Source organism: Pelecanus crispus, chromosome 3 (assembly GCF_030463565.1).
Source record: "Pelecanus crispus isolate bPelCri1 chromosome 3, bPelCri1.pri, whole genome shotgun sequence".
In the NCBI taxonomy this organism is placed as follows: Eukaryota; Metazoa; Chordata; class Aves; order Pelecaniformes; family Pelecanidae; genus Pelecanus; species Pelecanus crispus.
In genome coordinates this window covers 77,044,321-77,061,112 of record NC_134645.1, presented here as the reverse complement: position 1 = coordinate 77,061,112, position 16,792 = coordinate 77,044,321, and the positions used below count along the sequence as shown (strand labels likewise).

Sequence of the window (16,792 nt, the reverse complement as noted above, 5' to 3'; positions counted from 1 at the left end):
GTCACTCAGGGAAGAGCTAGCCATAACCCCCTCAGTGCTTCCAGTCATCCTTACATCTACGCCAGACTGTTTAACAGGACAGGACCACAACTTCAGCTTCACACAGTTTGATAGCACTAGGTTTGAAGACTGCAATGATTTTCTCCTCGACTTGCCCTTCCCAAAAGAATCACCACTCCTCATTAGATTTCTTCAGTATTTGACTTAGAAGTGTTCTCTCCCTGCTTCCCATCTTCACAAGGCTGGGCCATGCAGAAGTAGATTTTGCCACCCCAAGGATGAGAATAAGATAATTTACTCCTCCTTTCCCAGGGCAGCAAAATTTATGGTGGCATCAGCAGAGTCAACATCTTCACCAGCTGTATCATGGAGACACTAAGGCACCGTCACCGCCAGTGTCCCAAGACCTCTCCCAGCAGCAGTCCTCCCCCAGCACTGACAGTGCAGTGCTGCTGGCTGGAGCTGTGCTCTGTCTCCATGCCCAGGGTGGGTGTGGGAGGAGGGTGGCTAACGAGATCATCCTCACCAGCACAGAACCGGTGCAGGGGCTGCTCTGAAATTGTTCTTCTGCTACGGCCATCATTTTGCCACTCCTATCAGTCTGCTGCCTTAAACTATTACCTTTTTTTTCCTATGCTGAAAGCCAATCTGGCCTAGATGAAACCACAAAATCTTTTTTAGGAGCTGGGAAAAAATGGAAGAAAACACAAACCATTTACATTGTCATTTAACGCAATCAGTCTTTCAGATACCATTATTCAGTGAGGGGGGAGTAGAGAGCCTCCTGCTATCATTGGCAATGACACTCAATTAAGCTGAGCACATCTAAATTATGGCTTTTAATTAAAAAGTGGCAATGTCTAAGATGGCACCAACATGTTTAAAATTTAATACATTTCACACCAGATGCTGGAGTCATCAACATAAAAATCTGCCGACAACATGTGCATTTTTAAAATGAGAAAACCTATTTTTAAAATGTCAAACACTTTAAAATTATAGCAACACATATCAGTGGCCTATCTGGTTTGATGTGCTTTCCATTTAACCATTCACAGTTCAGAAAAACCTTTCGGAATATGAATTTTTGGTTTTAATTTAAATAGTCATTTATCATGTAAAACCTACAAATTGTGAGTTTTCCATCAAAGCAAGTTAGAAGTGAAAAGTCTCATTTTAATAAAAGGTAGGGTTTATTTATTTATCTTTTTTTTCCTAAGGGGATCCATTTGTCTCCCTCATTAAGTCTCTTACAAATTGCCCATATGAGTATGAAATCAAGCATGAAAGTCATAAAATCAGTTTATGGGTGCTTGAGTAAAAATCTCCCTTCCTTTTCTACTTCTTCTCCTTTTTAGCTTTATTATTCTTAAATGCTAGGCTGGACAGAAAGTTACAATATCTTCTTAAAGACCTTAATTCTGAAAGCAAGGTTGTCACTCTTCTAGTCATTATCATCTACCCTGGAGCGAAACCAAAACAACAATAGTGGGCAAAGCAAACCCAACCAGTTCTACAGAGGATGGGAGTTTGGGGGCTCTATTCTTTCTGCACGGAAAAAATTGGAAACAGAAATTAGGGATATATTCCAAAATATCAGGTTGCAACTTCTTCCCTGTCAGTGTATCAGCTACCATGGAGATAGAAGCCATCCAAGACCTCTTAAAAGAAATACTTCTGAATCACTCTTCCTTAAGAAAACACTGCTTTTCTGCCTCATCTTTGAGTGTCTCATAACTCCTTCTGATGGAACAAAGAGGAAAAGAGTCAGAAAAACTGCCTTCTCCATAGCATCTAGTGGACCAAACAACCTTCCTTCCAATTAATTCTCCCCACAGTACAATCCACTTCATCATTTGCTTTAGAATGCATTAATTCTCCCAAAAGTAGATATAAGTAATGAGATTATGGACATACAATGTCTGGAACATTACGTATACTAATAGGTTGGAAGCAAAAAACTTGCACAACACAAACAGACACCATTCAATCAAGCCTATTCAGTAAGCAGCAAATACTATTTAGTTCTTCAGGATGAAGTAGCATGTTGAGGCTAAATTACACTCAAGTCTGGGAAGCTGCTAAAAGATTTAGCAGCAGTGGTAAATCATATCATTAATACTCACTGTCTACAGACTGGTTCAGAGTTTATTCTCTTTCTTTGCCTATAAAAGCACAAATGTTTAACAAATCTGAGATGACACACATATACATGCACACGTGTTCAAAGGACAGCCCATGTCTGTGCATGAAGGAGGGCTGCGTCCTGTAGCTGGAGCCTTGCCTTCACATATATGATGTTCTTTAGCACTACTCTTCCCTTCCTTCATCAAACAAACCAACATGGAAGAAATCCACAATGACGGTTTCATATCTTGCTGTTATCAGACATCATCAAATCTCCTGTTCCCAAATAAGCTTGTACAGAAACCTGAAAAAGGTCTACCATAAGCTTTTATAATTGAATCAAATATACTAAAACAGATAGAATATAGTTTATAGCCACAATTTTTAAGGAAAAAATTAAACAGCAGCATCAAAGGATGTTCTCATCCTACCACAAATGCTGGCCTAACATTTATTCTCATTCTCTTGGATTTTTCTCTGTGGTACTTCATATATTAAATAAGGTACTGCTGCCTTCCTGTTAGAGAATTAGTCAGGATGCAGGGTGAAGAATTAAGATTTTGAATCTTTCCTAGAAGGCTACATTTGGAGAGTAACAAAAAGAAATGGCATTTCCACCCCTAGGTGCACAAGCACAAAATTTTTCATTGATTTTTAGTAAGGTGTCATGTATTCAAGTGCCAGCATTAAGCAGATAATACAGACAATATAGATAGATAATATCTATCCTTCCCTGCATAACACCACACTGTTATCGGTCTAGCCCAGTCCTTGGATGAAATCAGTTCACTGATGAAGAAACCATGTAAGACAGGGATAAGTTGGCATATAGGGAGAAAGCATTTTGAAAGGTTTGCAGCTATAATACAGTCTTTGGATAACATGGTGCACACACAGGGGTAAGTTCAGTCACAGTTTGTGAGCAGTCTGATTCGTTGCTGATGTTAGTTTTCCTATCAGAGCTTCTTGGCAAGAACAAACTACCTTGAGGGCAAACTGAAGACTGTGAAATGAACTCTCCCAGAACTGTAAATGTCATATTTATTTCATAAACTTCCCTGTATTTCCCTCCACGGGCAACATAAATTTCTTTGTTTTGGCCATAAAAAGCAGCTCTCCCATTACCACAAGATGTTCCAGGTATATATCCTTTCCTTATGATTTGGAAAGAGAAACCAAGAATGTGTCAAAAGTTCATTAAGCTACTTAACGTGTTTCTGTGTAACGCTCAGAAGATGACTGACACATACGCATCCAGGCAGAAGAGGAGTCAATATGAAAGAATCTGTTTATGCACAAGACGCCTCTCTTTTTTCTGACATAATTCTGCACGTGACCACTTATGGTTGTCCTGGTTTTGTCTGGGATAGAGTTAATTTTCTTCCCAGTATCTGGCATAGTGCTGTGTTTTGGATTTAGGATGAGAATAATGTTGATAACACACTGATGTCTTACTGGTTGCTATTTAGTGCTGACACTAGTCAAGGACTTCTTCAGCTTCCCATGCTCTGCCAGGTGCACAAGAAGCTGGGAGGGGGCACAGCCAAGACAGTTGATCCAAACTGGCCAACGGGATGTTCCATACCATATGACGTCATGCTCAGTATATAAACTGGGGGGAGCTGGCTGGGGGGCAGCGATCGCTGCTCAGGGACTGGCTGGCCATCAGTCAGCAGGTGGTGAGCGATTGCATCACTTGTTTTTCCTGGGTTTTGTTCCTCTTTTTGTTGTTTTCCTTTTTATTATTATTATTACTTTATTTTATTATTTTATTTTATTTCAGTTTGTTCTTATCTCCACCCATGAGTTTTCTTACTTTTGCTCTTCCGACTCTCTCCCCCACCCCAGTGGGATAGGGGAGGGTGAGCAAGCAGCTGTGTGGTGCTCATTTGCCGGCTGGGGTTAAATCACAACATGGTTTGTTCACAAACATCAGGAGTCTTTACTGGTGTATGGAACTATATAGGTAGAGCACATTAGGAAGTTTGGGTGTATAGCTTTGTTGTCTCAGGGACAACTATATACTCTTGACACACTTGTATGACAAGTTTGCTAGAAAATGTTCATGGAAAACAACCAATGAACAATCATGCTTATTATCTAATATGGCAAATTTCTATGACATGAAAAAGATGACATGTACACACATGTGAGTAAGTAAAATTATTATCAAATAAGGGTCATTATTTCATAGTCTTTCAGATTCAAATAAAGGACTTTAAATACATTTCAAAACCCATCATCATCATAAATCTAACTTTTTACTGATGTTTACAACTAACTTTTCAATGAAATATGACTGATTCTAAAGTAGAGCTTTGAAGATCTTCTTATCCTTTTGCCCCTGAAAACAAATAAATATAAACCTAAGGGTGTGCTCCAGCAGAAATCTCATTTTCTTAAACTGCAGATACCTGCCAACATGGTTTAATTTTTATTTTGCGTACTAATCAGAACAGTAGTGTACAACTGTATTGTATTTTTTGGCATTTTAATAATGAAAATAGTTTCTATTTTAAGGCAGCTGGCACACTAGAAGTATTAAGCATAAGAAAGTTAATTTCTGTTCTGAGCATATTAATAAACAAAGCCTACAAAATAAACGTTAGTAAAAACCCAAATGACTCTTGCCAAGTTTTCTTTATGTATCTCCTGGGAAAGAAATATTATCATGAACTTAATTTCATTTTCATGCCCATAGTTTATCATTCTCAAAAATGAAAAAGTCCAGATCACCTGAGAAATTTTTAAAACATTGCTTAAGATGAAAAACTAGTATATACCTGAAAGTGAGTATTCGCCTTTTAGACTTTCGCTTTCTCGAATTAGGAAGGCTCCTGCCTGGTTTCCAGGGTATGACAGTTGTCTCTCGGCATCTGCTCGTTTGACTGGGCCAAAAAACCATCTGAACAAATAAAAGACATTCATTTTACCAGTCAGTGAAACATACCAGGAAGACAATTTAGCTTTTATAAACATGCTGCATGTTTACTAAGATAATCTGTGCTATGCTAATTAAATTCCAATAGCATGGGGAAAAAAGCCAACAAGAAATACACAACAAATTTATTGCTAGAAAATATTGCTTACACATTTGAGTGAAATCTGGATTTTACTGCTGATGGAAAGTCCTACTGATTTCAAGGGAACAAGAATTCAGAAGTGGCAGACTGGCCTTGTCCCAGGAAAAATTCACCAAGAAATTTTGCCAAGGCTGCTGTGGCAGAAATTGATGCCAAGTCCATTGATGCCACTGAAACTATGTAGAGGTGCAGGTACGTGCTAACATCCTGACATCTTAAGTCAAAGATCCCCAAAACTGCAGAAGGGCTCTGAGGTTCCAAGAGGTAAACCACCCTGCAGCCTTCCCCATTCCACTGCCACGTCAATATCTCAAATGAGTTACTGGCAATTTTTCAGCTCTGCTGCTGTTAGACAAACAAAACCAGTATGTCCCTCAAGTCACAGCAAACATCTCAACAACCCTGTTCTGTAACAATCTACTCCTACCTATGCCTTTTAAAATGTATTTTTCCTCTCTCACTTATCCTTGTAGTTTACAAGGACGTGTTCAAGCAATGGTTTTAGTTTGCTCCTCTGAGGGTATTATTTAGCTCTTTTGCTGCTTTGTGCTGAGTGTAAATTAAATTGAAATAAGACTGAGATGAGTCAATATTTTCAACTGAGGTGGCATTCAGCTTCCATCCAACAAAGACACAAAGCTCTTTCCAAGATTAGCTCCACCCCTTATTAGAAGCAAACAGTGATAGCTACCAGAAATATGCCATATACTCATAGGAGAACTCTTTTTAAATTAATCACAGCTAAACCTATTATGCAAAATTTCAAGATAAATCAGTGTATCGCACCACAAGTAAGTTGCCTATTCAGCTAACTACTGGATTTGTCAATTACTAGTGAAAAGTACAGAAGGAGTCATCAACAAACTACTTCAGTATCTGTAAGGCTTGTAATCACCAGGAGGAATGTAGGAAATAAATGAGAACATTGGGTGACATCTTGGCTGACCAAGCATGAGGAATGAAAATCAGTTTTGTATGAATAAAGAGGAAACGAAAAGAGGCAAATACAGACAGTGCTGACCTACACCGAATATGCTTCGTTAAAAAAAGAAAATGAAATCCAGATATTCTGGACTGCATTCCTATCCTCTTACTTGAAGATGATTTGGATAAAATAGGCCTTGACACATATTTGGCAAGGAAACAAATCTCATTAGAAAGCTGGAATGTGTTAGTAATAATTTCAATTAGTTAAACATGTCAATTAATTCAACTAATTGATTAAATGAATTCATTAATTAGACTGTAGAAAACTAAGTTATCAATAAATGTTCAAATCCTTGAGTGACGTTCTCATCAAAGGAATGAGAAGACAGAGTACAAGTTCAACTCTATTAAAGTCCCAAAGAAAATTTGTCTACACTAAAAACTGAATTAGAACCTTTCTGAAATTTTAAATACAACTGCTCTGAGAATAACATCTGAAAAGTAATAAACTATATGACCTGAAAAAAAAATTGAACTGATATTTTTCTCCTTGAATTGTAACATATCACTTAGTAATGTCCAAAGTGACTGATTCTCATAAGAGTGTATAAGAAAAGTTATTTGATTTTGTGTCTCCTTTCTTCATGGGTTAAGACGATAGCATCTTCTCCAAAGGATTTCATTTTGTACCAAAGCCAAAAGAGCTTCGAATCAGCAAGGTTGAATTTTATGTTCCAGACAGTCAAAAGTATGGTCTTTACATGACCCAGTATTTTACATATACTGCTAGTAGCTGATACTGCTAAAGCTGAAAACATGAGCAGTAATACAATTATTGCACAACAACCCCATGCAATGCTACAGGCTTGGGGAAGAGTGGCTGGAAAGCTGCCTGGCCAAAAAGGACCTGGGGGTGTTGGTAGACAGCCGGCTGAACATGAGCCAGCAGTGTGCCCAGGTGGCCAAGAAGGCCAACAGCATCCTGGCTTGTATCAGGAATGGTGTGGCCAGCAGGAGCAGGGAGGTGATTGTTCCCCTGTACTCAGCGCTGGTGAGGCCGCACCTGGAATACTGTGTCCAGTTTTGGGCCCCTCAGTACAAGAAAGACATTGAGGTGCTGGAGTGTGTTCAGAGAAGGGCAACAAGGCTGGTGAAGGGTCTGGAGCACAGGCCTTATGAGGAGCGGCTGAGGGAACTGGGGTTGTTTAGTCTGGAGAAGAGGAGGCTGAGGGGAGACCTTATCGCTCTCTACAACTACCTGAAAGGAGGTTGTAGTGAGGTGGGTGTTGGTCTCTTCTCCCAAGTAGTTAGCGATAGGACGAGAGGAAATGGGCTTAAGCTGCGCCAGGGGAGGTTTAGGTTGGAAATTAGGAAAAATTTCTTCACAGAAAGGGTGGTCAAGAATTGGAACAGGCTGCCCAGAGAGGTGGTGGAGTCCCCATCCCTGGAAGTGTTCAAAAAATGGGTAGATGTGGCACTTGGGGACATGGTTTAGTCTAGTCTACCCTTGATTGGTTTAGAGTGGACTTGGTAGTGTAGGTTAATGGTTGGACTGGATGATCTTAAAGGTCTTTTCCAACCTAAACAATTCTATGATTCTATGATTCTATGTATGCAACAAGCGGATATTGTTGGTTTCTTTGGGAAATACAATTTAAAACAGTATCACCCTTGTGTATGTAAGATCATGTCTACAATACAGAATATAATTTTGGGAAAAAAAAAACCAACAACGTAAGTGCATATTGTATTTAGGCATATGTATCTGTTCCTTTGACTTAATATTTCAAATTATACATTTATTTTTCTTAGGTTGGAAAAACTTCATTTAAATCAATATAAATTTACCATTAAAGATTATATGGAGTATATGTAATATGTAGGTTCTGATTCCAGATAAACTTAGCAGTTAAAAAGAGCCTGACTTGCAAAATAAGATAATAAGAGCAACGGTATTTGAGAAGGTAAGTGTAACTGAAGCAATTATTATGGAGAGTGAAAAGTGAACACATACTGTATATTGCCTCATTTAGCTGACTTTATATGATCTGATTAAAAAGTTTCAGAAAAATATAATGAAAATTACTTTTAATTGTATTTGAATATGGGATTCTTAGTTCAAAGACATTGGGTTTGCAATAATAATCATACAGTACCAAAAGCAATACTGGTTGTGAAAAAATAAGCCCTTAACCTCAGAGCAAATAATTTAATTTGTTATTCACTCTTTTTAATAAAAGCACATCTGAATTTAAAGTACTATTTCTATTATAAATGTAAGTTTAAATTCCTTTTATAAAGCATGAAGGGCTTCTTTCAATTTCTAGTGACTGAACTTATGTTTCAAAAGGCTTAATATTTTACTTCATGCAGAAGTTTGTATTTTAGAGGAAAAAGTACTGTAAGGAGTAATAATGAATCAAAGTAATTGCTCACCATGAGATATTGTTCTGTGGGATAGGAAGGTCAGACCAAAACAACTCCCAGTTCTTAGTAAATCTATTTGGTATTTATAGCTCAAAGTTAGGTGGAGGTTTTGAAACAGGACTAAAACATCAAGCACCATCTATTGCACTGGTTACTTAACTAGCACCTTCTCTGACTTCAGTGTGCTATATTGGCACTAGACAGTTCAGGAGAAGGTTGACTTAGCAATTAATACGCAGTTGCACTCTGAACTTTGGGTCACAATCATCAGTGCAGGATCAGCAGCTTACCAGGTACGACACAAATGAGTGCATTCAGTCTTGGGCATAAGTTTCTATTTCTAGCAGGAGCTGTCTAGTTAGCACAGCAGTAGTGCCCTTCTGTCAGTGAGACCCAGGAACATGCTTCCTTGGCCAGCACTGCGTCCAACACCCCATTCATTGTCCCTCTTCAGTGTAGGATGCCGGATCTACTTTTTGGGGACAGTTTCTAGCAGCTTCCTCAAAATCCCTTGTTTCCACCATCATTCATAGCTCTCAGGAACCTCTTCATTAAAAATTCCAGGCTACTTCCAGGCCAATTCTGGCCACCATATATAGGAGGACTTTAGGGACAGAAAAGATGACCTTCATGTAAGTCCATAACAAACACAGTCCTTACTTGGTGCAGATGATGCCCAGTACCACAGTACCAATAAGGTTTGTTGTGGTCATTCAGAGTGTAGTGATCCTATCTGTATTGGTCATCAATTCTGCTGGCAAGTTTTTGACCACAGGATCAACAGCTGATGGACACGTATCATAGCAGGCTTTGTCATGGGATGTTCCCTGACTGTGACAGTATCATTGCTGAGACACGTACTCCTATCCTATGATCCTTTTCTTCCAGCAAAGGGAAGGATATGTCATCATCAAGGCGAATGCTGGTGGTTATTCTTGAAGGGCAAATTTTTTAAGAAACAGAGATCATGTCACCTATGCTCACCCCTGCCATCCCATTCAGTCCAGCTTGAATCAAAATGGAGTCATGAGTTCAACAGAAGTTGATGGTGTTACTTGGCTCCATCACTGCCTTTACTCAGAAGCCCTCTGTCCTCCAGGTTGCAATGTACTGCTAATCTCTGTCTAAATGTGAAAGCCCTATTTACCTGCTTCTGCTTTGTGTCTCCCTGTGCTTTGCTACATAGAAGTCCACTAATAAAGATAGTTAGTTCTGCTTCTGCACTTTTTTCTTATAGCAGGAAGATATGGCAGGAACTTTTAATCTGAAAGGTGGAAGAGAGGAAGAATAACATGGGCCAAAGGTATTGCATGCCACAAAGCCACTGCCAGAATCACTAAAGCAAAGAAAGATAGGGAGGCAAAGTTCTGCAATGCTATACCACTGGCAAAGACTCCAGTGCCTGGCAACATACCTAGAAGAACATAAAACCCCAGTGGAAAAAAAAAAAAAAAAAACCAAACCAAAACAAACACAAACATCCCCACCCAACAAAGAGTACACAAAATTAGTTTTCTTCCATTCTGTTCCCTCCCATTAATGTAATATCACCTTCTGATCATGTCACTGTCACTAGTGCAATGCACTCATTCAAGGTAGAGATTGAAGATTTAACAGAGGATCTCAACTAATCTGGGAACTACACAGTCTTTTTCTCTCCTGAAATTAACTCTATCCAACATCCAGAGTTAAACCCAAACAAAAGGATTCCCAGATGTGGTCCAGATAAAAAAGGTCATAGGGGAAACCTTTTTTTGACAGCTTACCATTCCTTGGGCAGCCCTTCTGCAGCTTCCTGCTCCCCTCTTACACTGGAGCTTTATACTTAGTCTCTCCCAAGTCCCAAACACACTAATTCCTAGCTCTGATGCAAGGTGTATGCTGAACCTTAGCCAAAGCCCCCCAGTCATGGGCCAGACAAAACACTTCTTGGGAGACATATCTTTCTGTAGACTCAACTTTTCTTGGGCAGACCCTTGCAGCTCTATTCAAACTGGAGCTCTAGGGTTTGTCATCCTCCTAACCCTAAAACTAATCCAAGCCCTAATGCCTGGTTTGAGCCTTAGCCAAAGACCCTCCAGCCATAGGCCACATGAAAAACTTCTCAAAGGACAAGTCTTTCTTCAGCTTTGATCTTCTTTGGGCAGTCCCTCACCAGCTGTAGTCACACTGGAGCTTTAGGATACATCTCTCTCAATCCTAACCCTAGGCATGGGATGACCTTTGCCAAAGATCCTCAGTCATGCCAAATGAACAAGCAACAAGGCATAGGCTAGCTAAGTCCCATGGAGGGGGACCCCTTGGCGTGGGTCAGACACAAAAGTCCTAAGAGGACAAATCTCTCTGCAGCCTCACCCTTCCTTGCATGGTCACTGTGCCACTCCCCTTCATCAGGATGTCTAGTATTTACCTTTCTCCTAACCCAACCTCTTGCTTTTGCATTGGAGGAACCACAGCCAAAGATCTCCAAACATGGTCCAGGTGAAAACTCTGTTACTTGAGAAGCTTTCTGGCAGTGTATCCTTTACTTGGGCAGACCCTTTGAAGCCCTACTCCAACAGAAACTCATGAAGGACTCTGTGTGCATCCCCCTGTGGGATGTGGATAAGATCTTCAACACCAAGCTAAACACCACTCTGAAATAACAGCTACGATCTTGGGCTTTCTTGGAAATTTCAGCAGATCCCTCACTGCTCTTTAGTTATCCACACTGAAGACCAGCACAGAAAATGATGTGGAAGTTCTGACTATGTCACCTATTTCCATTAGGGCTCACCAGAGCACAGCTTCCCATCCTCTCCCTTTGCTTAGATTTAATGTGTACAAGAGCAAAGTCAGAATTATCTCCACAATGTCATATATGAAGTGACTGAATTTCCTTTAATAACTAGTTAACTAGTTGTAGCTGGGATGAGGGGGAATTATTTCAGTTTCTCATTCAAGTTGCAGGACAGTGGAGGTAGGATAAGGAAGGCAGAGGTTTGTGACGTACTCTGAATTTTGTGAATGCCCAACTAAAAGGGAAAATCCTGAGGGCTGAGTCAGCAGTAAGGTAGTAAGGTGTAGCCACATATAGAAACTGCGATCATTACAATAGGAATGAGGGGGGAGGAAAGGGGAGAAAAATTGCTGAGGACTACACAGCAAGGTCATTCAAAGAGCATGGAAGCGTAACAGAATAAATAGCAGGAAATCAGTCACATGAAATTTATTTTCAAAAACACTGAAAACGTTAAAATGGACATCATGATCCTTTCCCGGATCAGCACTTTGTGGCATGAGGGCATTTCACTTCTCATTTTTCATAAGTGCTTGCAACTGGGAATTACCCTCTCATGTTAGGGTAAATCTCATGAGACCACTAAATCTCAGCAGCTGGGAGTGTTTGTTGCGATTCCAGTGGTTCCCGACCAGAACTCTCCATTACAGAAGAAATTATGATTACAAACAGGTTAGCTGGCCCTCCAGTAGATTAATTAGATTGTGTTAACTGTCTCTGTAGTGCTAGGCTATGAGGAGAATAAAAGATTTTCTAGACTAAGAAGAGCAAAGAATTACTGCAATTAGAGCAAAAGTGTTGGATGAGGACAAAGAAAATAGATACTGTATATATATTGAAACCAAATATATCCCAATTTCTTCTGGAATGCAGGAAGCTTGTGCAATAGCTAAAACAAATAAAGAAAAGCTTCAACAGTATATAAATTTTACATTTTAAAAGCCTTAAAATACACAGTCGTAGAAAGCTGTACCTGCAAAGTCAAGAACCCCAAAGCTAGAAGATGGCAATATTAATATTGCTTTCATGGCATCCACTCAGCCATTTTCAGGAAAATCCAGTATGATACCATCTTTAATTACATGGCCACATCTACTGCTTCCTACAGTGTTAATACGAATGCTGCTCACTGAATACTTACCCTCTATTTTGTTTTGTCACTGCATAGATAGAGTTTATTTACCGTACATTGTTTAGTCTCTGCTGTCAATACAAGTTATAAAATTACATGAATGGCTAATTTCCTAGCAACCTCTGTTATAGTGTTCATGACTATAATATCCAAATGCTTTACAAACATTCATTAATTTCTTTTTGTGGCCCTTTTGCTTGTAAAATATTTTTTACAGTGGAGAAATCACAGAAAGGGACTAAGGCAATAAGACATTATTATAAGCATTTTTACTAATTTTGGATGTCCCATTTGAGATGCCTAGGGTCTACCTTTCAGGGAATTTAGCATCGTACACTATGTAGTAGCTTATTCAGAGAGCAATAGCTTCTAACTTCTCTGTCACAGAAGACAAGGAGAGATGCATGGAAAGCTAAAGAGACAGAGAAAGAGAGACAGAGAGATCCTCCAGGGTCTTATTCAATTACTTCCATAGAATCTTTTAGGTTGGAAAAGACCTTTAAGATCATCCAGTCCAACCATTAACCTAACACTACCAAGTCCACCACTAAACCAATTAAGGGGAGAGTAGCAATTTCATGTTTCCTGGCTTGGTGGCTGGATTATTTATAATGAAAGTAAAAACTAGGAATCACTAAGATTGGAAAGGACCTCTAAGATCATCACTCCAATCATCAACCCAACACCATCATGCCCACTAAACCATGTCCCAAAGTGCCACATCTACCCATTTTTTGAACACTTCCAGGGATGGGGACTCCACCACCTCTCTGGGCAGCTTGTTCCAATGATTGACTACCCTTTCTGTGAAGAAATTTTTCCTAATATCTAATTTAAACCTCCCCTGGTGCAGCTTGAGCCCATTTCCTCTTGTCCTATCACTAACTACTTGGGAGAAGAGACCAACACCCACCTCACTACAACCTCCCTTCAGGTAGCTGTAGAGAGCGAGAAGGTCTCCCCTCAGCCTCCTCTTCTCCAGACTAAACAATCCCAGTTCCCTCAGCTGCTCCTCATAAGGCCTGTGCTCCAGACCCTTCACCAGCCTTGTTGCCCTTCTCTGGACATGCTCCAGCACCTCAATGTCTTTCTTGTATTGAGGGGCCCAAAACTGGACACAGTATTCCAGGTGCAGCCTCACCAGTGCCAAGTACAGGGGGACAATCACCTCCCTGCTCCTGCTGGCCACACTATTCCTGATACAAGCCAGGATGCTGTTGGCCTTCTTGGCCACCTGGGCACACTGCTGGCTCATGTTCAGCCAGCTGTCGACCAACACCCCCAGGTCCTTTTCCGCCAGGCAGCATATGACCATCCTGTGATCACTGCCCTTACTCAGCACATGGAAACCTGAACAGGCTTGCGTGTGCCACTCTTCACTGCCGTCATCCATACAGGACAAAGAGGGCTGCTGAGCTAGCTTTTAATCCATGCCAGGTTTGCAGTCTGCTGTGGGTAAACATTAGTGCAGAAGCAGGGACAGAGTTTACCAAGGGCGCCACCAGCACGTCCTCTTTGCGCTGAGAGGAATGCTCCAAGCACTTGCTGGGTTTTCCCAAAATATCAAAAATACAGAAGGCAGCTGTCAAATTCTAATGAATACGTTTGGTTATCACATATAAAGTGCAATTTTATTTTCAAAGTCTTGGTTAGTTTGAAGCAAAGTTTTCTTAGAGAGCAAAAAGCACACACCTTTAACATAGCAATTCTCCCTACCGATTATCAAGCCCTTCCTACACAGTACATGCACAAAGGATTTCTCACATTGTTCTGAGCCATGTTTTTTGCTTTCAGGGAGAGAAAAAGGCAGCCTGTGCCTGGTATCATCCCTGGAAAATTCACATCCAATCGGGTAAAGCCTGGAAAAATTATAAGCAAATAAACAAGCTCTTCTGATAGAAAATATTAGGCTGCCTTAATTATAAGACTAATGAAGTAATATCATTTCTCAAAGAGCTGACATTTCAAGAAATTAGGAAATATCACTGCAAAGATGAAAGCTTGCAGATATAACATAGTTAAGAAACAGATGTGCTTTACAAGTGAACTGAGTGCGTGAAGGAGAGCGTGGGAGATGAGCACTGGCTGCTTCAATTTTCCCTTTATAGTTTACAGTGAACCCAATGACAGTGTTCGGGGGAAAAAAAAAAACCCACCCCCCACACCCCACCCCCCCCCACCCCACCCCCCGAAAAAAAACCCACCAACCCAGAAAAATCTGCGGTCAGGCTAAACCACGAAGATGAAAACTTGCAAAATATTCCTTTCATGAGCATTTTCAAAAACACAAGCCTTCCCAGATATGGCACAAGAATCTACATAGTGAAAGGTCCAGAATTACTCAAGTGCTTGCAGATTTTCACTGTGCAGAGGCTGGAAAACATAAGATTGGTTTTCAGATCCTTTGGAAACAGAGCCCTTCCTTCTTACTTCCTTCTACAGGCTTGCCTGGGATTGTTTTTAATGCTGTCTAGCTCTCACTGTCATTTATTGTCAGATACTGAAGGATGCATGGGACAAGGACAAAATTTAAGAGGAAGGAATTTAAAGCTAATGATAAAAGAATGCATAGGACACTACAGGAGGGAGGGAGTAAACAGGACTGTAAAAATTCAGAACAGAGGACTGTAGAATATTATCAAGCGGATGGAAGGAGAGAAGGGAGAAAGTCAGAGCTAGCAGGCAACAATGAAGAGAAAATAAAGACAAGACAAAACTGAGGACAGCATTTATTGCCCAAGGGCTATAACCTGCTGCTGCCTGAGCTGCTGCACCTGCTCAGCAAATGCAGGTTTCCAGCTTATCCTGCTCCCACAGGGCATGCCTTTGGCAGTGATTTCAGTCCTACTTGGGGAAACAATTTCACAGAATATCTCTTGAACCAATTTCACAGACTAATTCTCACTGTAAGGATTGCTCTCTACAGATCTTTTCCCTTTCCCTTTCTTAGTTCATCACACCACTCATGTTTGAACTTGCCAAGAGAATACTTTAACATTCATTTTCATCATATATTTATTGACTAGAGATCACCACTAAATGTACTGGCTTAAATCTTACTCACCAAAGTACCATCAGCAAGTGAGTCAGACAAAGTCTTTAAAAAAATGTTTAGGTTACACCAGCCTTCTGTATCTACATAAGTAAATCAGTTAAAATCTTAACACACTGCAGAATGTACTTGACTTGGACAATTCTTTAAATAAAAAATAATTTAAAATGTACATGTGTAGTGACACAGCTCAGTTCTGATTACTTATTTACCATAATCAGAAACTCATTTCCTCCAAGTGAAACCAGAAATTCAGGTTTTCAGCGATGGTTATGTAGGGCAGCACACTTGACCTTTCACAACCACAATGAATTTGCTTCATACATAGAGATCTGAGTCATGTATATTGCTCAGATCCTTGTTGTTGAATAACTTATCACAAACTAAAATGAAAACTATCCACATCCATTGTGTGTGGGACCTGGAGCTTCTGAGTCTTTTCACAATGACAGTGGGTGGAATAAATTTGGTTTTCTTTCCACGGGGGAAAACACAGAACATGTGAATAGCTGTGAAAAACTAAAGGCTCATTTCTACACTACGTAAGCAGCAGAGATCTATCAAAATGACAGAGTGGCATTAGTTTATGTTATGTATGTAGAAGTCTGCCTGTATGTTTAAAAGTGGCAGTCTGTCTGTAGCAACACACTAAGTCCCACTGTATTTTCCATATTTCAAGATCAAGAGTGTGATTTTTCTTGAAGTAACCATTACAATGCGAAATACACAGTTTTGGAAAAATAACAGATCCCATTTTGCTCTTGGCTTTTGGACAACATTTTGCTAATGATCTTGTCAACAGATTATAGCTGACTGGTTGGCGTTTTTCCATAAATACTAAATTTATGTTAGACTTGAAAGAGTTTTGTTGGTGAGATGGCACAATATAAAAGGTGATAATGGAAGAGACATAGAAGCAAAAGTAAGGAAAGAAAATTAAGTTGTACTTCTCCATATATTTTCTAAACAAAATATTATAGCTTAACTTGTGAAGGTACTCAATTTGAAAAATTTTCAAATTTAAAGGGTTTTTTATTTCTGTTTTCAAATGGGGTTTCCATCAAAATATAAGCATTTTTTCTTTTAATTTTGTTCAGAAGGGATTAAGTTACCTGAAAACAAGATATAACCAAGCAATACCCTTCACTTTGTTTCAGGCCACATTAAATATTTTGATTTGACACAAAACTAAAATGAAGGACCCTCAAGAAACATTGCTGCTTCTTTCTTCCAGAAGAAGGGAGCCATTTTTCCTTTCTCTCTTC

General features: G+C 39.8%; 1 protein-coding gene across 1 annotated transcript in view; it reads right to left on the bottom strand.

The window, feature by feature from the left end:
* Positions 1-16,792, bottom strand: part of FRK (fyn related Src family tyrosine kinase) — a 55,866-nt gene that overhangs the window by 25,177 nt on the left and 13,897 nt on the right. The window contains exon 2 of the mRNA XM_075708551.1: positions 4,911-5,032. Coding sequence (XP_075564666.1) covers positions 4,911-5,032 — 122 coding nt within the window. The remainder of the gene's footprint in view (positions 1-4,910; positions 5,033-16,792) is intronic.